Source organism: Schistocerca piceifrons, chromosome 3, assembly GCF_021461385.2.
Source record: "Schistocerca piceifrons isolate TAMUIC-IGC-003096 chromosome 3, iqSchPice1.1, whole genome shotgun sequence".
NCBI classification, from domain to species: Eukaryota; Metazoa; Arthropoda; class Insecta; order Orthoptera; family Acrididae; genus Schistocerca; species Schistocerca piceifrons.
The window spans coordinates 941,680,984-941,708,363 of NC_060140.1; the positions used below are offsets into that span (position 1 = coordinate 941,680,984).

General features: G+C 40.0%; 1 protein-coding gene across 1 annotated transcript in view; it reads left to right on the forward strand.

Annotated features, from left to right (window-relative positions):
* Positions 1 to 25,814, forward strand: part of LOC124787772 (vesicular integral-membrane protein VIP36) — an 86,383-nt gene extending 60,569 nt beyond the window's left edge. Inside the window, exons 5-7 of the mRNA XM_047254661.1 lie at positions 24,728 to 24,894; positions 24,975 to 25,038; positions 25,123 to 25,814. Of these exons, the coding sequence (XP_047110617.1) occupies positions 24,728 to 24,894; positions 24,975 to 25,038; positions 25,123 to 25,274 (383 nt within the window). The 3' untranslated portion in view covers positions 25,275 to 25,814. The remainder of the gene's footprint in view (positions 1 to 24,727; positions 24,895 to 24,974; positions 25,039 to 25,122) is intronic.
* The last annotated feature ends 1,566 nt before the right edge of the window (positions 25,815 to 27,380 follow it).

Genomic DNA, 27,380 nt, shown 5'->3' on the forward strand with positions numbered 1-27,380 from the left:
CTTGTTTGCCTGGACAATCTTCACATTTTCCCTTGATCATACAGTTGTTAACTGTCAATATTGCATACCATAACTTCCAAAAGGTCTTTATAGTCAACTCTCTAAGATTGGCCCCATCTATCTTCAACTTTACGTTCTGATGATACAGACAAACACAAACATTATGGGTGCCAGATGCCCCTGCCATACACCATCTTGATCTCAACTCACAGAACTTCGATCTTCCAATTTTAATGTCAGGATTTTCTTTTTTAAATTTAGTGAATAGTTCATTTAAATTACACAATATTAGCCTTTTTGTCTTTGAATCTTAGAATCATTTTCTTTCACAGAGACACAGTCTTTTTTTCCCAGACATCAAACTGTCGTTATCATCATCGTCATAATACTTAATAACTTTATTGATTGTGTTTTCATCTACCAAATTAGATGCACTTTTCTTTTGTAATGCTGGTAAAATTCCCTGTACTTTTACTAATGGCATGTTAACTCAACAAGATGTTCTGACACATTAAATTCATCACTAACTTTTGCTCGACTCCAAGAATTCAGCAGTAAACTGATGATTTTATCCTCTTTGTTTGAAGTGCTGCGTTTAGTTTTTCTATCAAATTATCATATTTGGTTGGTGAAGTTTTAGAACTTCCATCTGTTTTAGTACAAATTGTATTTTGAAATGAAACTTCCAAATTCTTTTTGACTGTAGCTGCCACTTTCTCAAATTTTGTATTCAAGGCACTTGGTCTTTTATCTTGACTCAGTTTTCTAATTTTACTAGCAGGCGATATACCCAGGACTTCACAAGCTGTATCTCCTTTTTTAATGGTTGCTGATAAACCACAAAATTCTGTATCTGAGGTTTCACTATCCTTTCTCTTGTGAGTTACAAATATCTTAGAATAACATGTTGGACACAATGATTTTCCTGGTATGAGATTTACAAAAGGGCTTTTATTTTTAGAATGATTATCAAATGTTATTTCTCACAGACCTTTTGTTATAGGTTTCTTAAGTTTCTCAAAAGGTTCCATGCAAGACTGACCAAAAAGGCGATGAAATTTTTTTTAATATTTCATTTTATGGTACTTGCATGTTGATTTGACCTCTGGGCCAACTTGTAAATAACACTTTTTCCTTCTTCACTGTAATCTTCGATTAAAGGAATGTCTTTAGGATACACTCCATACATACTTTTGTGACACGCTTCATTAATCACAGCACCAACAGAACACTGATGAGACACCATTTTCCAACTGCACACTTCAAGAACTTCTAGCTAAATAAGTGTGAGGAGACAATTGTTGGTGTAAGGGGGAAGACGACAATCAGACTTGTATAGGCAATTGTCAGCCTGCTGAAACAATTACCACAGCATTGTTTCGACAAATATTCATTAGCTAGTGTAATGTGGTGTGTTACATTATGCAGTTGGTATACTTTTATTTGATTAGCCTACTAGATATCGCAGATGTTAAAAAACGCATTTTTGACTCGTGTTTGTAATCTTTTTTCTGTAACTTCCAATTGAATCTCAAAGTTGAAATTTATACTGAAGTTTGATATCATAAAGGTCTATTAACTGTGAAATTTTCAGAATTTTATCTGGTCCCCCAATAAAGATACTGCAGGCCACAAAATGGAAAAATTTTTAGAAATCCATTTTTTAAAATTGTGTATTTTTTTAAAGTGTAAGCTGCTCACCATTGATACTCTATAAAAAGTAACTATACTATATAGTGTAATAGGAGAAAAAATATTAAAGCTGAGAAATTAATCTTTCTTTGGAAAACTACTGTTCAAAAATTGAGTTTTTTAATTTGTGGCTGATAACTTTGAACTATTAAAAATATATTAAAGAATACATTCAGCTAAGTGATTTGACCTGATTTGATATTAATTTGTAGCCCAGAGTGTGTTGAACTAAATGCATTTTATCTGGAAGGCTTAGGACTATCCTCTACTGAATAATTGTAAAAAATGTAGATGATTGCAAATACGAAAAAACGCTTGCGGCCTGGAACAAGTACGGCTGCCATTTCAAAATAATAAACAATAATTTTTTTAAAAAATTTTTTTGTGACTACTAAACATTGGGGAATTCACTCGGCAAATATAAAATTTTTCCGAGATAGTCAAACAACCAGTGCTGGACCGCTTGGTATGGATTGACCCTCTGCTAAAGTGATCTCTGAACGTCAGAAGAAAAGTAGATTGTGTGAGAAAAAAGTCTCTGTTGAAGGAACTAGCTGCTTAGCCATGTGAAAAACTATAATTATTACATGTTATACTTAGCCATTTGTATGAAATACGAACTCCAGTGTACCAGGAGCAAATAACATTTATTGACAGATAAACACAGAACAATGTACTTGATAATATTTCAGGCTAGTTAGCACAAGAGGTGAGTTTGAAAGCAACTGTGTATAATTTCCAAGAATTTTATAAGACATTCATGGGGTGTCCCACTGCACACAGAGAACAGAGCAAAAACCAGCACCTCTGGCAACTGGTGAGTGAACTCTGACAGCTCAAGTAGACACGGCAGCTGACAGTAACTCAGATCTTGGTCACTACATCAGCTTTTCAGGGGAAGTGGAGCATCATCCAAAAGTCTGGCTGGGAGATGCGGTCGACATCTGGAGTGTGTTCTGCATGCATGTAGTACGTCTGCTTTGGGTGGATGTGGTTGTGCTTGACGATGAGGCTGAGGCTGGTTATGCAGTATGTATGTTGGAGATACTTCTGGGAACACACAAGTTGGTTCACTCTGTCAGTTTAGAGACTGTGGTCATTTTGCCATTCACTGGTTTTTGTGCTTTTCTTTCACCGACACGATGTGAGCCTGTGTAAGATGGTTGTAATGCTGGGTTCACACAGTTCGTGCTTGATCTCATGTTATGTTCGGATGTTTGATGAGAGCGAATGCAAGCAGTTATGTTCCTCCAGGTGACAAATGTAGTCTGTCAGGTCCTGATCAGTGAGCTGTACAGAACTTGGGTTGACGAATTCGCCAGGGAGCTGTAGTGCTTTGTCATACACGAGCTCCACTGGTGTAGAAGCAAAGTCCGGTGCATATGTGTTGCAAAGACCAAGCAGGACCATATTAAGGCTGTTATCCAACTACTGTAATGTCATGACACATTGGTACTTCCTTTCAAAGAATGGTGCCAACGTTCACTTAGGCTGTTGCTTGATGGGTGGTAGCTTTTTGTACTGTGATGAATAGCACTGCAGAATATGCTGAGTTGAATAAGTAGTTCTAATTCAAATGGTTCTCCACAGTCTGTACTTTCTACATCTACATCTATGTACTCAACAAAAATAGTGAGGGAAAAAGACTGTCTGTGCTTCTGTATGAGTTCTGATTTCCCGTATCTTATCTTTGTGATCCTTATATGAAATATATGTTGGCGGCAGTAGAATTGTTCTGCAGTCAGCTTCAAATGCCAGTTCTCGATATTTTCTCTGTAGTGTTCCTTGTAAGGGACATCGCTTTCCCTCCAGGGATTCCCATTTGAGATCCCAAAGCATCTCTGTAATTTTTGCATGTTGTTCAAACCTACCAGTAACAAATCTAGCAACCTGGCTCTGAATTGCTTCGATGTCTTCCTGTAATCTGATCTTCTGATGTGCAGCAGACTACCAAAATGTGAAATGCTGTTAGACACAAAGGTGAAGGCTAGGATTTCTACCAAAATATTGTTGACTTGTATTGCTTCTAGCCAGTGAGTGAAAGGAGCAGTTTCAGTTAATGGACCTACTATGGCGATGTGCAAATGTGCAAGTTGTGTTCTCGTGTCTGGAAAATCTCCCATAGGTGCATCCACGCGAGGGGGTAGCTTGCTACGCTGACACTGAATGCACGCACATGTTCACTCGTGACAATCGTTTTACAGGCTAGGCCGTACAGTATGCTTTGAATCCAGGCAAGTTGTTGACCTAACGCCGGGGTGACACAGGCTGTCGAACTCATATCCACAGAATGTGGGTGACAAAGGTTGTGCAGGTTGTCGAAGTCACATCCATAGAACGTGGATGACAAAAAAGAAAGAGGCCTTACCCTTTAAATTTCACAATATGGCTTCATGTCTACACCAGGATTGTCAACCAGTTTAACTATAGGATGGATGTTTCACCTTTCAGTAGATTCTGGAGCTGGTGGTCAGATTCCTGTGTCTTTGCAAGTCATGCAAACTCAGTAGCATATGTTGCACTGTTAACTTTAGACAGCCAGTCTGTTATGGTGTCAGTGCCTTAGAATGTGGTGAATTTGGCAATGAACTCTAAATGATTGTGCTGATACGGTGAGCATTTGTTGTTTTTCTGCCTGAAAATGTAATCTGTAGTTAGATAAATAAACACTTGGCAGGTTTCAGTACTACACTGTGTTGCTTCAAAAGCTTAAAGACTTCCCTCAAATGTTGCTGATGCTGTTCTACAGTGCCCGAATAGACGAGGGTTTCATCTAGGTAGGTAAAACATAATAACAATCCTTCCAGCACAGAGTCAAGAAACCTTTGCCAAGGCTGTAGAGCATAGCATAGTCCAGATGTCATGAAGAGACTCGCGAACAAGCTGAATGGCGCGATTGTGGCTGTTTTTGAGATGTCCTCATTTGCCACAGGAATTTACATGAAGGCCTTTGTGCAGCCTAACACACTTAACACGGTCGCACCGCACACAGCATTAGTTGTAATCATAGTCTTTTAACAGGGCACTGGATTTCTGTCTGGAACTGTCCAAACGCTAAACGCGTGATAATCACAACACGAGTGCCATGAGCCACACTTCTTGGGTACTAGGTGGCGAGATGATAACCATGGACTGCAAAAAGGGCGAATAATATCTTCTTTCAGCATTGAGTCGAATTCTGCCTTTGTGTTGGCTAGGCAGTCGGGAGCTAATTGCCTAGGTCTGCACGAAACTGGTGGACCATTGGTAGCTTTAATGCAGTGGACAGTATTGTGATGTACCTATCTTGGAAATCTTGTTTTAGCTGGTAATTTCTCATGTAGCTTGATATATTTACAACTTGCACCTGGACGTGCTTGGTGGTGCGTATCACTGTGCTGCAGCAGAATTCAACAGTTGTAAGCCTGTGATGCTGTTGATGACTTGCATTCACTACATCCAGTAGCAGATGGTAATGCGCCAGGAAGTCAGCTTCAATTGTGGGTTCCATGATGTCAGCAACAGTGAAATTGCAGGCGAAGGCACGGTGCAATCCCAAGTCCATCTTGATACATTGAGCACCGTAAGTTGCTGTGGATCAGTTGCTTGCTTTCTACAGAGAGGCAGAATGAAGTTGGTGGTCAGCAACTGTGCTATAAGGTATGTGGATAAATACACAAGTCTGAATCAATGTCCACAAGAAATTTTTGTCCCATCTTCCAATCTCTGATAAAAAGAGATGGTGAGACTGCAATCAGCAATCGGATGTACCTACATCTGACTGTTGCTAGCACTCAGGTAAGCACAAGGTGAGGTGCACTTGCGCGCCTGATCTCCAAACTTTCTGTGATAACAGCAAACAGAAAGCGGCTGCTCTGTGCCACTTTGGGCAAGAATGACTGTTTGCTCTTGCAATAATGCCCGCTGTCATTGCTGGAGTTGCGATGAGAAATCAGTTCACTCATTTGTTTAGCCAGAGCTTCAATCTTACTTGTGATGATAAAGCGCTGTTTTTACTGTGTAAGTGCCATAGATACTGCGATGGTTTTCTGTTTCCGCTATTTTCTTGTGTTAAGACTTGTCGCACGTGCTCTTCTTTGGAGGCAGAAAACCTGTGACTCAATTTGGCCTTGAGTTTGTCGCAGAAATTGGTGGTGCATTTATTATGTCTTTGACTTCAACTGCATAATGATAATGGAACTGGCTGACCACCAAGGCAAATTTGATCAAACTTATAGTTGTTCTGACGTTACAAAAACTTACTTCTACCTGCATAAACCATAATGGAGGATTATAAGCCCACAATGAAGGTAATCTTACAGCGAGTCACAATGCTGAGATGTCAGATCAATTAGTTGCTAGCCATGCAAACTGCTTTAATTGCACATTCGAGATACTCAACCAGTTATACGAAATATGAACTCCAGTCTACCAGGAATAGGTAACATTTGTTAATCAGTAAACACAGAGGAAGGTACTTCATAGTACCCTGTAAAACATTCACAGAATGTTGCATTGCACACAGAGAACAAAATAAAACGTAGTGCCTCTGGCGACTGGTGTGCAAAGCTCACATTAACACAGCAGCTGATATTGACTGATGTTCTTGGCTGCTACAGCATATACTGTCTAAAATATACGTAATAATCTCGACACACGAGTAATTGGCTGAAATAAAACAAGGCATTACCAGTTACATTCAAAGCTTTAAGTTTCAAACACAATGTTACTCAGTGATTGGGGACTCTTGTCACTAGTCAGTTTGTACAGAAAAGTAAAGGAAAATCACAAATCATTTATAAAGCTCTTACAGTGTAGTCAAACAAATGTTATAGTGCATTTAAAATAAGTTGCGACTTTTGACAGTTCAGTACGGAGCGAGCGGAGGGAAGCTTAGTTGGCAGCGTGTGCTGTGGGCATCAGCAGGTGATCACAGAATTATTCGGTGCGGAATCTGGCAGGGTCGCTTGACTGCGTGTTGAACAGCAAGCTGGCTGATCTACGATCTTTCTGAAACGACTATAAAGAAACTATTCGGTAGTAAGTTTGATTCATCAGTTTCGTGGCAAACCGCCTATCATTCCATTCACGGTCATAGTCATTGCGATGTTTCGATAATAGGTAAACTAATGCAAGAAATTCAGAGTTTGCAATTGTAAACAGGTGTCGCTGTGAATTTGTGTTCGGTGCTTGTTACGTTGGATGACGTTGTTGACGAAATGTAGACAATATATTGAATTAATCTTTGAACTTGGAGGGATACAGCTGTCTGTTTCCAATCTCGAGAAAATGGAATGTATGTTAAGTGCTCCGTTACAAACTCTAGCGTCAGTGAATAAGCCAGGATGAAATATTCATAAATTCTTCGTATCTTACAAATATTTTGAGATATCGAAACAAGATTTTGGCAAATGACAGTGCGCAAAGACAATAGTGTTTTACCGTATAATTAATATGTGAAACTTCCATATCTGCTGCAATATTCAAGAGACTATAGATTTTCTCCATCAAATAATGTAATTATTGAGGTCCATCGATAGCTAGTGAAATGAGAACTGTTGTAGATTTTGTAACAATATAAATGAAGATATACGTTTATTTTGATACTGAGAATGGGATGTTTCATAAACTATTGACCTGACTTGCATTCAGTTGTTAGTTTAATAATACATTATTTCAGGATTCAACTGCATTACAGTGTTAGTGAGATGAATATTTCTAAACTCTCCTGTGTTCTGACAAAAGAAGCCGTTTAATGTAGCAACAAGAGAAGTTATGTATTCATCAGATCTCGTCACAGTCCTTCATGAATAGTTCCTAAACTATCTTCCTGGTTTGGCTGTCAAGACCAGTCATGTCATGTAATGTTTGCAGCAGTTTCTTTAGTCAACATTTCAACCTCAGTGAGTGTAACCTTTTTGCTGTTTTCTACCACATTACTTTTCAACTAGTCTGTTTTAATTTATCACGATACGGAGGAAGCCTGGTTAAACTGTGCGCTTCACCGTTAGCCAGTTCGTCGACCTGGTAGCGTGGAGTTTTGACTCGTACACCACTAAGATCCATTAAATTCGCTTTATACATGCTAGGTTAAACTTTATCTCATGGAAGATTTCTTTGTACCCAGAGCAAAATATCAGCTTCCCTCCTCTGCACTGTTGGAGCTTTATGCATCACAACAATGCGGTATGGCATTTTGTCCATTAGTATTCTCGAATTCTGAGGAATGTTTTGCAGCAGAACGTTTTCTTCTCAGATGGTGACCATGTTCTTGGATGACACTTTTATTGCATATCTTGTATTCGGATGTACTGCACTGTTATTAATACAATGCCAACACAAAATACTTGTTCACAGTACCTGACAACTACAGAACAACATTTCAATGCGAGAAAATTCAACTTTACAATGAGAGCTGACAAACGATGCATCTAATGTGTGTCACCACGTGGTACGGTTACTTGTGGTGTGGTAACAGGGGCACTTTGCCAGCCGAACCATTGGTGGCGTGGTAGGGAAAGCCAGCTCGCACTTGGTGTTGCCCGGGCAACAGTGTCTTGACCTCCTGCGGTCAGCCAAATGTCAAAAGTCGCAACAAATTTTAAATGGACTATAGTTGGCATTTAAGGTATCACCAATGTGATACAGCTGTTATCAGTGTAAACAGTATCCGTTTATTTGTAATGCTGTCCATTTAATTACTGATTTCTTAAATGTACTCATATTTGTGAATAACATAGCAAAAGTAGTACGGGGTGTTGTATAACTGAGAGGGGTAATGGTGTATTTAATGGCAAAAGAGAGACAGGACTGCTGCATAAGACTGTCAGACATGTAAGCCTTCAGCCAAAATGGTCTTTATCAGAATTACACACACACACGACCACTGTCTCTGGCTGCCGGGCCTCGTGTGTGTGTTGTATTTTGTTTTGTTTAATTCAGATGAAGGTCCTGTTAGTGAAAAGCTTACGTGTTTGTCTTTTTGTTAACCCTATCTGGTGTGTAGCAGTCTATCCTTCTCATAACATTGTCATTATTCCAGCCTGGATTTTCCATTGTTTGAACTACAATAGAGTAAGCAGCAGTGAAAGGTGCTTGCTCTGACACACATTGTATTGGTATCAGTGAAATTCGATTACAGAACAGTTTTTAAAGTAATCGTGTGTGTGTGTGTGTTTCATTTGAATGAATAAACTCGACTGCCAGGTTGAAATAAAATTATTTTGTTCTAGGCAACTAAATTCCAGTAGAAACTTGGTGAAAGATTACAAGTCTCTTAATTGTTGAAAATCAAGAAACAAGTGGGCAGCTGACTCTTATGTGGCTGTAATTGTTTTGAAGAATTAATCCTGCCAAGAATGTCCCAGAATTGGAGCCACAGATGATAACATAGTCAAAGTGCACAATATGAAATTGTGTGAACAGCAGTGAAATGTGTATTTAATAACCGATAGCATAGGCATAGCAGAAGAAGGGGCATGTTACATTTTATGACAACTATACAAAAATAAAATACTAGAATAGTTTAAGCAAATTTATTAGGGAAATCATAAAACTGCACTTTCACATTACTTCTTTACCATTTAGGTTTAAGCACTTATCACTACTGTTCACGAACTGATAAATCCCTTTCTTGTAAAATTCTGCCACTTGAGATTGCAGCTGGCTTATGACAAACTAAGTGGCATGACTGCATCCCTCTGACTGCATCCCTCTGACTGCATGCCTCTGACTGCTGTTCGGTCTTCATGTTAGCATAGGAAACCCATGCCTTGTCACAGATCACAATTCTGTTTAGTAGGATTTTCCCTATTTCTTCGTAATGAAAAGGAAAGTCCAGAAAAGCTCTCATTCATTGAGTTTTGTGGTTATCAAAAAGGGATTTGGATACTCAACAAGCACAGACATCATGTTAACCTAATTCTGTAGTTGCAGTCTTCTACAAAATGCTCCAAGAAAGTCCTTCCATTCTTAAACAAAAACACTCCACTGCTGACAAATACTGCTGTCACTCATCACATTTAGTCCATTAGCAAAATAGGTGAAAAGGTATGAAAAAAACTTTTTGGGTTTCCCAGTCATCAAAAAACGAAATTCAGTGGATATGGTTATTAGTTTCAGAAATAGACATGCCAAATAGGATGATTATTTTTGATACAACCTGTATTGAGAAAAGTGAGAAATTGTGGTAAAGCCTTTGACACTACCACAAATTTCTTGGAAATAGTAAGTTTTTGTAGGGACTCATGTATTTGGTAATTCTGCCTTCAATAATGTATTTCATTTTTTTTATGTCAGAGGTGGCTTTGTAGTTACACATGGTGGTTACTTCATTGTTAAAGAGAATAATGAAAATCTTTGTTGTGTCACATGAAAGAAGTAGTTGAATTTAGTTTAACAATAATGTAACCTAGTGAATGTAGAATTTCTGATTGCTCAAACCAGCTTTTTGTTAAATGCAATACTATAGGAAAATGCATTGCCTTGTTGCTTATTTCATTTGGCACGTAATTTTGTTCACAATTTGTTTACCTTTGATTTCTTTTATTTTAGTAACGAAGTTCATTTCTGTAAGTGTCTTACATCAGCTAGTTACAAGGAAACTTGTTTGTAAAAGTAAACACATTCCTTTTATGTGACATTTAATAGATAACAATTACATACAGGGTTCATAAATTGTTTGTACAAAAGTAACGTTTAATTGCCAAAAAGGTAAAAACATACAGATATGTTTGATACCGCACTGAATGCAGTATACCTTCAGATAATGTTTACAAATTTTCAATGTGGCTACCTTCTGAACGTGTTCAATTGCTGCATCAGAGACTGCCGGCCGACCCTGACCCGGATTCCTCTGTGATACACAGTCAGTTTTGGTGAAATGATTGGACCAATTAATAACAGTTTGTCTTGGAGATGGTGACTTGCTATGTTTAGTCCTGAATTGTCTCTTTCCTGTTCTGCTCGCAGATGGAGTGATAGAAAAATGACTGTCTGCATGCCTCCGTATGAGGCATAAATTCTCTTATTTTGTCTCACAGGCCTTGTGCGAAATAGACATCAGCAGCAGTAATATCACTCTACAGTCGGCTGCAAATGTTGGTTTTCTAAATTGTCTCAATAGTTTTTCGTGAAAAGAACATTGTCTCAACTCCAGGTATTTCCGTTTGATTTCACCAAGCGTGTTGATCGAACCTACAGGTAACAATTTTGCAGGACCCTTCTAAATTACTTTGATGTCTTCCTTTAATCTATCTTGGTGGAATCCCAAGCACTCAAGCAGTTCACAAAAAAGGGTTGCACACAGCACATGAGCTCCATGTTTTGTAGAATTCTTCAAATAAACCAGTCAATCATTCTCCTTCAGTACTACTGACGACCTGTGCTGTTTCCATGTTGTACCACTTCGTAGTGTTACAGCACCCTTGCCGTCCAAGACAACATACTGGGTTCTATGACTTGTGGAAGCTACAGTGGTACTAAAGTTGTTGCGTTTATACAATTACTCAGTGGCGCATGATGAATCGAAGTCTCAAGCTCTGAAATTGTTTTCATTTGTGATCTCACATTTCAGTAACACACACAACACTACTGATTGAAGTTGAAGATCCTTTCACATCTGTTTATATTAAAACACTCTTTGGTGATGACCAATTCATACTGAGTCTGTTCATATTGCAACAATTGGTCCACAAGATCACTAATAATCCTTGTCTCATCAAATTTCCTTCAAGATGATAATACCAACAAACCAAGTTAGTAACTGCACAAAATATGTTCTAGACATTGGCAATTTGTTCAAAACACATTCTGTATTACAGCTCTCCATTATACTCCTGTAAACACTGACAAAATCTTCGTCAAACATCTGGTGAAAGATGATATGCAACTAAGAAATATTTCTCAGAATTGGTCACCGAGTCTTTTTGTCTGTCTACACAGAACAAATAGGTTGATGAAGTATTTTCACTGAGACCTGTGGTGAGACAAGTAACTAAAATCGATATCCACGCTCAGAATTTTACGTGAACTTTTTCATTGAGATGCAAATGTTGACGAGATGGAGTTGATAGAGAGATTACCAGGTGTGAACTTCAGATTTGCTATTAGGTGGTGGTATATATAGACATTCATTAGGATAAATAATTAAATCAGTAATTAAATTTTGTTTTATAATGTTACAAAGGTTAAATTTAGTAGTGGTGTCAGTCTATTGAATCAAGTAATACTTTTGTTTAGTTTTATGTCAGATAATGGTAAAAGTAATAAAATTCGTTGTGCTATTTGGTTGACACAAGTATACTTCTGCTGTGGTTTACAGAGTTTAATGTATATTTCTCAGGTTTTAAATTTTCTTAATTAGTGCCTTTGATATAATATATAAAATATATTATATGGTTCAGCAAATTTAGATCAACAAAAGTATAACATCAGATACAGGACTAGAACTAGATAAAAATTTCAAATATAAAAGTATTTTCAGGCCAATGAAGGGTTTAATTATTAATAATACTACAGTTAATAACTTCTTAGAGAAAGTAGACTGATTACTGGAAAGAGTGAAATAGAGCCGCCAAATTAGCTATGTCTAATGTCAGTAAAAAGTCATTAGCACAGAATACTTTTATGTACACACAGTATGTGAACATTGTCAGTTACCAATTTCTCTTAAAAGAAAAAGTTTGTGTAAAACTAAATGGCTCATCCTGGCTTAAATGAACTATTGAATAATAAGTTTTAATGGAATTTTACCTCAACTAGAATTTCAATATTTTATGTAGATATGACATGTTAACTACCAGTATATTATATGAAAAAAAAGAGAAAAAAATATCTAAGGAGTAGAATGGTAGCAAATGGAGTAATTCCATTTCAAAGCCTTCAAGCTACTCACATTCCTGGAAACATTTTCCGCATACTTGGACCTTTATCAACAGTTTCCAGCGGGGCACTTCCCAGAAGTCTAGGGATACAAAATCTGCTTGTGGTTCATAGAATATTGTGTGAGAAAATGGCAAGCTGAGTTTTGCAGGAGTGATACTTCTAAATCTATGCTGATTTGGGGACTGAAGCTTTTCTGTCTGAGATGGTGATGAGAAAAATGCTTAGTTTTTAATTAGTGCCACAACTGGTCATTATGAAGTTAATTGTATTCTTTCATTGTAGTATAAAGATTTAAGCATTAAGTAAATGGCTGTTATAATGACAATTTTCATTTAATCTCACTTACTTTGAAAAAGTGTAGAATTTAATTCCTATACTTAACTGCATTGTGATGATGTGACAGAACCAAAGAAGATGGTAGAGGACAGAAGTGCAACTGGGCTTCCCTCTTGTCATATTTAGCTGTGCCGGGGAAAGAAAAGTAGTGTATTATTCAGTATGCTAAAGAGAAGGCTATGCCAAGAAACAAGGGAATGAGGGACCACGTGAGGTATAGTGTGTATGCTAAAATACAACAAATACGTATGAAAGACATGATAATTAAATATGTGCTGCTGAAGAGTAGGTAGTCAGCAATCTAGGTGACACTTCAGGATCAGTGCTGGATGTGCTGACTGCCATACTTCTCTAAACATGCCAACATGCAAATTGTAGTTATAAGTAGACAAATTTTACCTGTTGCAGTATAGCATCATCCATAAATAATTTTTCATTGTCATACATTAAATAGTTTGGTATGAAAAAAAAAAATAAAAAAAAAAACAATAGTATAATATGAAGCAACTATTTGAATATTACAATGGAAAAGGTAAACCCTACATTGTGTTTAACAGGAAGGGTTTTGAGGCGTTATCCTACACTATTTGAATAATAGTCTGAGTGACAAGTACACAGTGTATGATAGAAAACCATATAAAAGGTGCTGCAGACTTGATGGACAAGATATGACCATAGAAGTTTTGCGCCCTAAAACCACAAACAAACAATTGATGGACAAGATGAGAAGTGTAACAACTTGAAGTGACTAACCCTAATTTATAATCTGCAACATTATTTAAAAAATTAGCAATCAGGACTATTTGAATAACATATTTTATGAGATGTAGCTTCTGATGACAGTAGCTTACAATACAATGAGCCGGGCTCAGATACTGCTGTGATGTGTTAAAGTAGATTGATTGCAAAAACTGAATTAATAACAGAGCTACAACATTCATGAAATTTGTATTTGTTGCACTGCCCTTTTCCTGTGTCGCTCTTTCCCCGCACTGCCCTTTTCCTGTGTCGCTCTTTCCCCGCACTGCCCTTTTCCTGTGTCGCTCTTTCCCCGCACTGCCCTTTTCCTGTGTCGCTCTTTCCCCGCACTGCCCTTTTCCTGTGTCGCTCTTTCCCCGCACTGCCCTTTTCCTGTGTCGCTCTTTCCCCGCACTGCCCTTTTCCTGTGTCGCTCTTTCCCCGCACTGCCCTTTTCCTGTGTCGCTCTTTCCCCGCACTGCCCTTTTCCTGTGTCGCTCTTTCCCCGCACTGCCCTTTTCCTGCGTCGCTCTTTCCCCGCGCTGCCCTTTTCCTGCGTCGCTCTTTCCCCGCGCTGCCCTTTTCCTGCGTCGCTCTTTCCCCGCGCTGCCCTTTTCCTGCGTCGCTCTTTCCCCGCGCTGCCCTTTTCCTGCGTCGCTCTTTCCCCGCGCTGCCCTTTTCCTGTGTCGCTCTTTCCCCGCGCTGCCCTTTTCCTGTGTCGCTCTTTCCCTGCGCTGCCCTTTTCCTGTGTCGCTCTTTCCCTGCGCTGCCCTTTTCCTGTGTCGCTCTTTCCCTGCGCTGCCCTTTTCCTGTGTCGCTCTTTCCCTGCGCTGCCCTTTTCCTGTGCCGCTCTTTCCCTGCGCTGCCCTTTTCCTGTGCCGCTCTTTCCCTGCGCTGCCCTTTTCCTGTGCCGCTCTTTCCCTGCGCTGCCCCTTTCCTGTGCCGCTCGTTCCCTGCGCTGCCCCTTTCCTGTGCCGCTCGTTCCCTGCGCTGCCCCTTTCCTGTGCCGCTCTTTCCCTGCGTCGCTCTTTCCCTGCACTGTTCGTTCCTCGTTTTGCTCTTTCCCTGTTTCCTCTTTCCCTGTTTCCTCTTTCCCTGTTTCCTCTTTCCCTGTTTCCTCTTTCCCTGTTTCCTCTTTCCCTGTTTCCTCTTTCCCTGTTTCCTCTTTCCCTGTTTCCTCTTTCCCTGTTCAGTTTCCCCTGCTCCGCTCTTTCCTTGTTCCTTTTTTTCCTTGTTCTGATCTCTTTTTCCTCTGCTATGGCCATTCTTTCTTTCCTCCTTTCTTTCTCTTTTCTTCTCCTCCCTGTGTGTGCCTGACGGCCACCCACGCATTTGCTGCATAGCAGGAGACTGGGTAACGGGTAATTCCCCGCCCCGAGTTGGCATGTAGGACCCGCAGGTACCACCTGGTACATGCCAGGCCCAGGGAGGGGTGATTGCCTTTGCCAAGTGGTCCCTCTGTCAGTCGTTCGGGAAGTGTGACCTAAGGTGGGGACAATCGCCTAAGGCGGGAGCTCCCCTTTGGAGGGCCCCTGCTGGAAGGAGTGCGCCATCGGAGATGCTGGCAATCGTGGGGGACTTCTTCCCAATGTTGACTTTCCTTCTCTTTCTCAGAGTGTTTCTCATAAACAAAAATGGAATGAGGCACCTGCCTCAATGTCTCTTCCTGTTGCGCCTCGATTTCTAGTAGTCTCACGTTTAGACAAAAACGAGACATTTGCTACTGTTAACCCCTTTGTTATACAGAAAGGCGTGGATGGCACCTCCGGCCCTGTGAAGTCATTCTCTCATCTCTGCAGTGGTAATTGATAGTGCTCTCCAGGCCCAGAAACTACTGAAGGCCCAAATCCTCCACAAATATCCTATAAAAGTGGAGGCCCACAGGACACTTAACTTGTCCCGCGTTGTTATCTACACCCGGCTGTTGGATGGTTTGACGGAGGACGAAATAACTAATTATCTATCGGATCAGGGTGTTACTGCTGTTCATAGTTATGAAAAAGAAAGCTGCCGATTTGTTTTCCACTCGCACATTGTTCCCAAGTTTCAATTGGTTAACACTTACTACCAAGATAAAGGCAGGCTATGAAGTCATCTCTGTACGCCCTTATAGTTCCAATCCGTTGCAGTGTTGTAAATGTCAACAGTTCAATCATACCAGCACGTCATGTAAAAACGCAGCCAAATGTGTCATTTGTAGCAGGAATGCACATGAAGGTGCCTGTCCACCTCCTTCCCCTTGCTGCATTGTCATGGAGACCATCTGCTGCTTCTCGTTCTTGTCACATCTATCAAGATGAGCAGGCTGTTCAAGAGATAAGGATGAAGGAGACGGTACCTTTTCCTGTTGCCCGTATACTGTTGGCGAGCCGTAAACTGATTGTCTGGAAGCTACAGCACCATGTTAGCCTCTCCCCGCCCCACGAAAAACATGGCTACACAAACTTGTGACTTTCAGTTCAGTTCAATCGTGGCAAAGTTGCCTCACCTTCAAGCAGACACTCCATCTCCCGCTTCCCAGGCTGTAGATTCTGCTACCCTTTCTTTGCCCTCACCTGCGAAGACGGTTGCAATGCAGCCAGCGAACTGTCAATTCAAAAAGGAATATTTCCGGAAAGATTTCTTGCGTACCTCAAGTTTCCACCCGTCTGGCTCTTCTGCCAATCGCCAAAAGCCAAAACAATCATCCAAAGGCAAACAGTCTTCCCCCTCTCTGACTCGTCGGTCCATTTCAACTGACCGACACTGGGGAAGCTCCATTGATCCCGCTGAGTTGATGGACGAAGATCCTCCATCTGTGGATTCTAGTGGCTGTCCTCCATTGACAGCTCACCCTAAGCAGCCGTCAAGGTGATTGTTTCTTCTTCATTCTCTGGTGTTTTCTAAATTTTATGACCCTTTAAAATGGAATATCCGTGGCCTTCGGTGGTAACAGGGCGGACCTCCAGCTGCTCCTGCGCTCTCAATGTCCGCTTGTAGTCTGTCTCCAAGAAACAAAGCTACGTCCTCAAGACCATTTTGCTCTTTCCCATTTTACTTCACTACGGATGGACCGTCCCTTTACAGCAGGGATTCCTACTCATGGTGGGGTCATGCTGCTTCTACAAAGTGTGGGAAATACACCGTCAGTCCAAATACAGTCATAGGTATCTACAAGATGATGATTGTCATCGTCCTATCGCCTTGCACACCCACCTGCAAGCAGTTGCTGCTCGTGTTTTCTTTCCCGAGTTCACCTTTTCCCTCTTCACCATTTACATCCCTTTGTCTTCTGCTGTCACTAGGGCGGCCCTGTTGCAGCTTGTTGCTCAGCTTCCTCCACCCTTTCTGCTCCTTGGTTACACCAATGCCCATTGTCCTCTTTGGGGTTCGCCTGTTGCCTGCCCGAGAGGTTCTCCTTTGGCAGATCTTCTTCATCATCTTAATCTCGTGTGCCTTAACACTGGCAAAGCCATGTTTCTCTCTGATTCCACGCACACTTATTCCCACTTAGACCTCTCGATCTGCTCTGCCCATCTCACTCAATGTCTCGAGTGGTGTGCTCTTTCCGATACTTAACCGAGTGACCACTTCCCTTGTGTGACTCGCCTGTATAATCATACCCCGCCACAGAGGCCCGCTCATTGGAAATTCTCTCTTGCTTACTGGAGGCTATATTCCTCCTTGGCAGATTTTGACGACCGGCTGTTTCCCAGCCCCGATGATCAGGCTGAGCACCTTGTGGACATTATTACCTTGGTTGCCGAATCCTCATCCCTCGTACCACTACTTCTCCCCGTTGAGTCCCACTCCCTTGGTGGACTGTGGAGTGCAGCAATGCGATTCGTGCCCGACGACGTGCACTTCGTGTCTTTCACCGTCATCCTACATTAATGAACTGCATCCGCTACAAGCAACTACGTGCGCAGTGCCATCGCACTATTAAGGAAAGTAAGAAAGCGTGCTGGGTTTCCTTCACCAGCTTGTTCAACAGATTTACACTGTCCTCTCTTGTTTGGGGTGGCCTGCGTCGACTTTACGGGCCTACCCCCCACTCCCCGATTTCTGGTCTGACTGTGGCGGGAAACTTCATAGTCGACCCTGTCGATGTTTCCAACGCTTCGGGTCGGTACTTTCTGGAGGTTTCAAGTGCCACCCACTACCATCCTGCCTTCCTTCCTTGAAAACAGGCGGATGAGGCTTGTGCAATCTCTTTTCTCTCTTTGAATCGAGAATGCTACAATACTCTTTTTACTGTGAGGGAGCTAGAGCATGCTCTCTCCTCATCCAGGTCTTCTGCTCCTGGGCCCGATACAGTCCACATCCTCATGCTGCAGAATCTTCCTCTTCTGGGAAAACACTTTCTCCTCGATACCTACAACTGTATTTGGACTGACGGTGTATTTCCCACACTTTGGCGTGAAGCTATTATTGTTCCCCTACCTAAGCTTTGTAAAGACAAATGTCTTCCTTCAAGCTATCGTCCAATTTCCCTTACCAGCAGTGTTTGTAGGTGATGGAATGCATGGTCAATGGTCGATTAGTGTGGTGGCTGGAGTCACACCCTCTTCTCAGTAATGTTCAGTGAGAGTTCCGAAAGCGCCACTCCGCGGTTGATCATCTCGTCACCCTGTCAACGTTCATCATCAATAATTTTCAGCATAAGCGACAAACAGTGGCAGTTTTCTTTGATTTGGAGAAAGCCTATGTTACCTATTGGTGGACAGACATTCTACGTACTATGCACACATGGGGCCTCTGCGGTCTTCTTCCCACTTTCATCCTGGAATTTTTAACGGACCAAGTTTTCTGGGTACATGTGGGTTCCTCCTTATCCCACACCTTTTCATAGGAAAACGATGTGCCTCAGGGCTCCGTACTGAGTGTCGTCCTCTTCGCCATAGCCATCAACCCCATTATAGACTGCGTTCCAGCTGGCATTTCCGGCTCTCTTTTCGTTGACGACTTTGCTATTTATTGCAGCTCCCAGCGGACGTGTCTTCTGCAATGCTGTCTTCAGCGTTGTCTGGACCATCTCTGTTCGTGGAGTGTCACAAATGGTTTCCGCTTTTCTGCTTCCAAATCAGTTTGTGTCAACTTCTGGCGGTACAAGGCGTTTCTCCCACTGTCTTTGCGACTGGACCAAAATCCTCTCCCGTTCGCGGATGCAACGAAGTTCTTGGGGCTTATGTTCAATAGGAAACTCAGTTGGTCTCCCCACGTGTCTACCTGGCTGCATGCTGCACCCTGTCCATCGATGTCCTTCGTGTATTGAGTGGTACCTCTTGGGGGGCTGACTGGACTGCCCTCCTCTGCCTCTATCGATCTCGTGTCTGCTCCAAGTTGTATTATGGATGCATTGTCTACTCTGCACGGCCTTCTATCTTACGCCGTCTAAATACAATACACCATTTGGGGATCAGTCTTGCCACTGGTGCCTTCCGTACTAGCCCTGTTGAGAGACTATGCAGAAGCCAGTGAACTACCACTGTCATACTGGCGTGACATCCTACTCAGTAGGTATGCTTGTCGGCTTTCTTCCATGCCAGGGCACCCAACCTGTGACCCTTTTTTTGATGGCATTCTTGACCGCCAGTGTGAGATGTACGTTTCTTCTCTGCGGCCTCCCGGTGTCCTCTTTCGTCACCTGCTTCGGCAACTGCAGTTCACACCTCATGCACTTTCCGAATGGGAGAGAGCCCTTCACCACCTTGGCTTCAGACACAGGTTTTTGTTTGTTTTTGACCTCAGCTCGTTCCCAAAGGATTCGACTCCCGAGCTGACGTATCGCTGCAAATTTCTCGAACTTCTGTCACAACTTGCCGATAGCATATTTTTGTACACTGATGGTTCAAAGTCCGCCCACAGCGTTGGCTGTGCTTTTGTCGTTGGGACTGATAAGTTTCAATACCGGCTTCTTGACCATGCACAATTTTTACAGCCGAGTTTTTTGCCCTCTATCAGGCTGTTCACTGTGTCTGTAAGCACCAGCTCACTCGCTGTGTGATCTGCTCTGACTCCCTCAGTGCCCTTCAGAGTCTAGATGCTCCCGATCCAGCCCACCCCATCGTTTGATGGATTCAGGACTGTCTCCATTTGGGAGCCTAAGTGATTTTCATTTGTGTTCCTGGCCATGTTGGTTTACCTGGGAATGACGCTGCTTATGCTGCAGCCAAGGCCGCTGTCTGTCTCGGGCGGCCCGCCTCGTACTCTGTTCCCTCGCAAGATATTTGTGCTTTCCTCTACCAGTGTATCACGTCACTTTGGCATGACGATTGGTGCTCCTTTCATGGGAATAAACTCGGAAGTGAAACGCCTCCCAACAGCCTGGTCGACTTCCTCCCAGCCGTCTCGCCGTGAGGAATAATGTTAGTTCGGTTGCAAATAGGGCACTGCTGCTTTAGTCACTGCCACTTATTGAGTGGCGACCCTGCACCCAGCTGTCCTTTCTGTAGCCAGCCATTAACACTCAAGACATTTCCTGATCCTCTGCCCCTATTTTAGCCACTTATGTCTCAGGGTCGGGCTGCCGCCTGCTTTGCTGGACATTTTAGCAGATTATGTGCAAGCTGTGGCTCGCGTTTTAAATTTTTTTAAAAGCAGTAATATAGCAAATGAGATTTAATTTCTACCCGGTGACTCCCATTTTTTGTCAATGTCTTTTAGATACTCTTCCGTAACTTCTTGATTTTTTAGATTTGTTTTTTCTTCCTTTTTGTATTGGACCTCGTAATGGTTTTTCCCCTTGCGGTTCAAGCATTCTCTGGTTCTATACTGGGTGCTTATGGCCTTAGATGTTTTGCGCCCTAAAACCCCACACACAAAAAAAACTCAATTAAGACACTGTGAATGGGGCTGCTCTTAAAATTAGTAAAACAGTTAGGAAATGCTACTCCCTACTCCCCTGCATACATTTTATGGACCAACTTCAGTGGTAAAGCTAGAGAAATTGTGCAGGGAAACATCACAACCATCCATGCAGACATCCTCTTGACAGCATTTGTGAATGGACTGAAAACGAGCAACTAATATTGCTACAAGGTTCCTTTTTCTTTATATCGTATTCTGGCATGTGCAGTATGATTACTGATGTAAGATTGTGATAAGAATGTTAGTTTAGACGAATAATTCGTAATGATGCTCATGCAAGGTCATAATAGGTAACTAGAAGGCCATTTATGTCTAGGTCTTTGCCTTTGAAAGCTGCTGCAGATTTTTCGTGAGAACCCCCATGTGCTTTATAATATTTGTGGCCATTATACTTACCAAAACCTTCACAGATACTGTAGTAATAATTATGATCAGTGCAATTTTGAAACTATTTTTAACATAGGAACTATGTTGAATGATTCTTGTGTATTTTCCTTATGAGGGACTGGAGTATGTGATGAACCACGAATGGGGAGAGCAAATACAGCAACCATACAGACATGAAAGTAAAATCTGAAGATGATCAGAAATTTCGGATGTTTTCATTATGATCATCTGATAAGGCAACAGAATTATTGTTTTTGTATTCGGAGAGATGTCATTGTGTAAATAATCTTATTCAGTCAAACCTTTGCAAATTTTTGAAATCTTGTGGTTGGATGCTCACTGCCAAATTCATTGGCACGTTCTGATGCTTGAAATACATGTTTTATGTTGCATTGAAATATTGGTTTTCAATGAGGCAGTGAAGAGGTGCAGGACATCTGTTCAGCAGAAGTCCTGCTGAGATCCCATACAGCGTTCTGAGCAAGATTTCCAATTTGTTCATTATTTCACACATTGTGTTCCACAAACACAATCGTGAAGAGGAGCCTTTCAGGGATGTGGAATGAGGCAAGTTACACCTTTAAAAAATTTAATACAAAATCTTTTAATTGTCCACATTGCAAACAGTATACAAAATTAAGTTTGATAACTCGCTTCGATTGCTCATACAACCATCCTCATTTCTGAAGGAACAAGCAGAAGCAGAAAATTGCTATAGGTGACTTCAAGAATATACATATATGAGGGTAAAGCAATATACAAAAAATTATGACATACCAATTGTGGTAAGACATTAAGTCAACATATACATTAAAGCTAGACCACATCGCCTGTGTACCTTGATACTACGGAAGAAAGGAAAAGCAACTATCAGATGAAGATGAACCATAATCAATTTTACGACTTTACAAAAATAATGTAATGGAATAAATATACGTATACCATCCTCATATTAAAGACTTCAGTAAACTTCTGGCTGTACCAACAAGGTAAAAAGAGAGTGATTCTAAACCTATATGGATAAAAGGAAACAATTTCATTACAAATATTGGAAAGTTGTCATAAACAGACTACATGAATAATATTATATAAACAAACATATCACACTTACAAAATTGACCTCAAGTCTAAAATTTTTTATACAAAGTATGTTTGTAGCTATGGCCTAAACAGTCATGTGTTACTCAAGATTGAACAGTGCTTTTGTAAAACTAATGTTAGGTTTGGTTTCCAAACAACTGACACACAAAAATCATACTTTTGCCACCAAGTTGGTCCTAGAAAAAATAAGTTTAATAAATCAGGAGCATATGAAATTAAATGTAATGACATTGACCAGTTTTATATCGGCCAGACGAGCTGTTCTTTTGATGCTAGTTTTCAGAAATGTGTGTTCAGCCAAAATAAAGTAGCCTTTAGTATGTATGTCACTGCAAAGGGACATACAGCGCAGGACACTGGCTATGATAGGGAGCTGCCATGCAATGCCCAAAGGAAGAATGCTCGATATATTGGAGGAATCAGAAGTTTACAGTTGTAAGAAAAAAAGCCCTGATCTTATATTAAATGAACAACAAGAATTTAATAAAAATTATTTCTTCAATATTTTCGACAAACTTCTTTAATTATATGAGGCTAACATGTACTGGAGATAGGTTTGTACCATGTGCTGCCTTTACAACTGCGAGCTGCATTTCCATCGTTCTACATCCATCTGTTAATGCATGCTCAATGTCGCTCTCTGCTGCATTCACATTTTGGGTGGCGCTTCACCCACATTGGCAGCCTTTCAACCTCTGTTATTTTGATTGCTTGGTCATAATGTCTTTTATTCTGTACTCGTACATTGACATTTATATTGTAATTCTTGTTTTTTAACGTTAATTCAATATTTTGCCTTTGTTAGCAACTCTCCTCTTTTAAATTGATAATTGCTTCATCACTACAACTTTGACATCGGATGTGTTTTTCTTTTTGTTCTTAATTTTTATTTTTATTACTTACTACTATAATTTTATTTCTATTATGTAACATGCTTTGTAAATGTGCGCGTTTGCACGCCACGTACTGCCTTATCTGACAGTTGTTGATTGTTCACAAGCACACACAAGTTAATCTTATTATGGATTCAAATAGGTCACAAACAAGTTTGATAGGCTTTGTGTACTTGTATATTTTTTTCTTTTTGGTTTAGACAAGATACATTTTTTAACGATGCAAGTGTAAAAAATTTTATATTCAGCATTTTTCATGAGTGTGGTATGTTTGTATATATTATTCATGTGGTCTGCTGATCACAACTTATAGCTTTCATGCTGGTTCATTTTTTGTAATAAAATAATTTATTTTCATTTATCCCCATTGGTTTAGAATCATTATTTTTTTTATTTTCTTGGTACGGCCAGTGCCTTATCAAGTTGTCTCCAATATCAGATTGGTATGTCTTTCTTGTTTCTTACGTCCCTATTTTTGTAATGTAGTAAGATTGATTATGATTCATGATCATCTGATAGCTCCTTTTCCTTCATATAAAACAGTAAAACATGCAGAAAATTCATTCTAACCTTACTAATGACTGTACCATGATTGGTCTGCAATTGCTTTTTATACATTACTGTACCTTGAAATGTGTGTGTTGCTGAAATCTGTTTAAGTCAATCTTATATAAAGCAATTTTGTTTCTCATCTTGTTCTTTCAAATCTGAGGGATGGTGCTATGAACAACTCAAACTAATCATCACATGAAGTGTTGTATATTGTTTGTGATCTAGACAACTGGAAGAGTTTGTGTAATTTTTTCAAAAACAGTTATGTAATAAATTTTCACTTTGCAGTAGGGTTTGTGCTGGTATGTAACTTCCTGGCAGATTAAGACTGTGTCCTGGACTGAGATTCGAATTCGGGACCTTTGACTTTCGCAGGCAAATGCTCTACAGACTGAGCTACCCAAGCATGAGCTACAGCCCACCCTTACTGCTTTACTTCTGTCAGTACCTTATCTCCTAACTTCCAAACTTCACAGGAGCTCTCATTCGAAACTATGCTGATGTACGTTATTAAAAAGATATCTGCCTTGAGAGAAGCCACTGACCCCGTCTTCTTCTAGTCAGCTGCTGTTTTTATCTAACAGTACAAACAAAGCATTTACATAACTTAACACGGACTAATACCAACTGTCTATTTAACCTGAACATGATTAATGCGGTGTTTTCATCCCTGACCCAGCTGTTCTGATAAATTGTAGTAGTAGCTATGGGGTATTACTTTGCTTGGGTATAGGATATGTCAGATGATTTTCACGATGATAAACGATTTATTTTTACTCTGAAGGGGTAATATAATATCCTATTTTTCTTACTCTTTTTTGCACTATGTTCGCTTTAAACAAATGCTGCATAATGTACTTAAATTTCCATGTGTGTTATGCAGAACTTAGTGGCTATTATGCTGACTATTGGTTTTATTCTTTCATCTAGCACTGTGCTGGAAGTGTTGGAAATGACTGAGAACAACTACATACATATTTGTATTTAACTCCACATTACTAACAGCACAAATTAAATTGAAGCTCTTCAGGTGCATTAGTTGTCTGCTGCTCTTGAACTTTCCAATCTGTTTCTCTTTGCTTATTATATTCTAGATTGTAGCATGTTGACAAGCTTTTCTAAGTAGTTTCTGCAGCACTTAGCCTATAAAAATACCTGTTTATACCTTTTATGAATTTGTCTGTGTTCAGAAGGAGAGAATATTTCAGTGTACCATGGGTAACTTTTTTTCCACTTATGAAGACAAAATAAGATGCTTTGTTTACTTTAATTTCCTACATACTTTCCAGTGGCTTATTTAGAATGAAATGTTTCAGTGTCGACAGATTTTGAGAACAAAGCTGCTTGGAAGGAATGTTTATCTGTGAAGGGAGTCAGACTACCAACTGGGTACTACTTTGGTATGACTGCTGCTACAGGCGACCTCAGTGATAACCACGACATCCTGTCAGTTCGTCTTTATGAACTTGATATGCCAAGCGATGTAAGTTTACCAACTTTGTGAGCAAAGGATGGCAATAAAAGGTTATTTTGGTGTTCTTACATACATTTATTTTCTTACAGCCAAAAGACGAGGAAGATCGGTCACAAATTTCTCCTTCAGCAGCATTTTTTGAGCCACCAAGAGGTAAGATAGCATTCATCTATAACTATGTTTTGATAAGTATTTTTATCAAGAAACTATGTTTTAATACTGTGTATTTTTTCCCAGATCATGTAGAGGATCCAAAGCCATCATCACTCAGTGGTTTAAAGATCTTCATTTTAATGCTGCTGGGAACACTGGCAGTTATTGCTTTTATTGTCATTGGAATTATGTTCTATCAAAAGCACCAAGAAAACAGCCGGAAGAGATTTTACTAAGTTTAATATGTCTTGTGCCATTTTGATGTTACAAGGAGAAATCGTTTGAAGACTGAAACATCTCATCTCTTTGACTCTCAGTTGCATTAATTTTACAGTGTTACAAAATTGGGTTCGTTTCATCAGTTTCCTGCATGTAACTAGTGTTATTTTATATAAGAAATTGTTTCTTCAGTCATTGTTATGTACAGTGTATTTCATTAATCATCCTTCATTTGTGTTTCATGTTTTGCATTGCTGTGATATAGCCGTAAGAATACAAGTATACTGTGAACACGTCTGTGACATTGTGACTAAACCAAATTAAAGCCACTCAGTTAATAGCCATAATGATCATGGTTGAGACCTATTTGTTGTGTTTTGTTAAGATAATTAGGAATGAAGTTCCTAATCATCTGATTCGGTTTAATAATAACAGCAACACCATATTCAGGTACGAAAATATTTTAAGTTAGTAGAGACATTTGCGTACATTTTTGCCTGTAAAAAGAGCAGTTTGTGAATGTTAAAAGTATAAATGAATTCCTGATTTTTGTTTAATGTGTGTACTTTTGTGTCTATGGCCTCCTCCCTGTTTGCTTCCTTATCCTACTTTATATATACAGACTTGCCTCTCTTGTAGCATCTGCCACTCAAAAATGTTGAGCATCTTCATAATGCTCTATGCTGACTAAATGATCCCGATGATGAAACGTGTTGCTCTTCGGATATCTTGCGTATCTCTTCTATTAATCCAGTGTGATAATGGCCCCAAACTGATATTAAATATCAGTAGTGTTCTGTGACTTCGGCTCCAAATGGCAAAAGATTGTCCTTGTTGCATAATTGCTTTTGGGGTTTTCAAATATTTATAATGATAGTGGAAATTGCTCAAGGGACACAAAATCAGGGTAAGGCAACCACTCACCTATAGTGGATCAATGTGGGAATGCAGAAATACATAATAGAAAACAGCGTTCGCACTAGCTTTCGAGCACTAGCTTACACACACACACACACACACACACACACACACACACACACACACACACGTTATCAGTCTTGCATGACTATAGCAATGTGTGTTAAATCTTTCCCTTATCTTATGTATTCAGACATTTATGTTAACTGTGTTCTTAAAGGTTGGAAAGCAGCTAATTATCCAGGAATGAAATTAGATGAACACAGTAATCTAGGTGCTTTACTATCTACAGATATAAAGTAATAATGCAAGAAAGTGAAGATGACCTCCAGTTAGCAGTACACTGACTAAATGAAATATGTGCGGAATACAATCTAAAAATGTTATTACCTAAGATGAAAGTTATGGCTTTTCAAGGTGAATATGCACTATGATTGAAAATAGTAATTAACAATAAAGTAATTGAATGAGTGTCATGTTTTACATATTTGAGTTGTGATGAGTTACGATTATGATATTGATATAGATGAAAAGCTGCACAAATTTCAAGCGGTATATGGAGCAATAAACAGAATTCTTAACTACAAAGCACAAAAAGAGGCAAAAATGAAATTTTATTAAACTATGGAAATCCCATTACTGTTGTATAGAAGCAAGAGTTTGGTGAATTAAAAGTAAGACAACAGCAAAATACAAGCAACAGGGATGAGTGATGTCTGAAATGAGTTTAATGTACTTGCTATTAATGAGGACATTACTGAATATGGAGAGTGATGGAAACAATGTATGACTAAATTGAAAGATTACCCTAGGAAATCTTGAAATCCATAAAGAATGGGAGACAGAAGTTGAGCAAGGGAAAGCGGGGACATAAACTTCGGGAAAACAGAACAAGCATGTTTCTAATTCCTGTCTGTAAGATGACAGTATTGAAATACACCAGATTTAATTTCTTCCCTGCAAATTCACTTTGGTATTAAGTGGTGACAAATTAGAAATTGAGTGGCAGTTAGCTAAACCAAACCATACAGTATTCTGTAGGACAATACTTTCTGATTGATTCTAATACATGGGTGAGCACTTGATTTACACGCACCTGCCTAGAAGCCCGTAGAACCCTTTTACTGTGAAGATACTTGTTGTTGACTCCATGAGATGACAAAACACATTGAGTAGCTTCACTCTCACTGCAGGTCCTAACAATC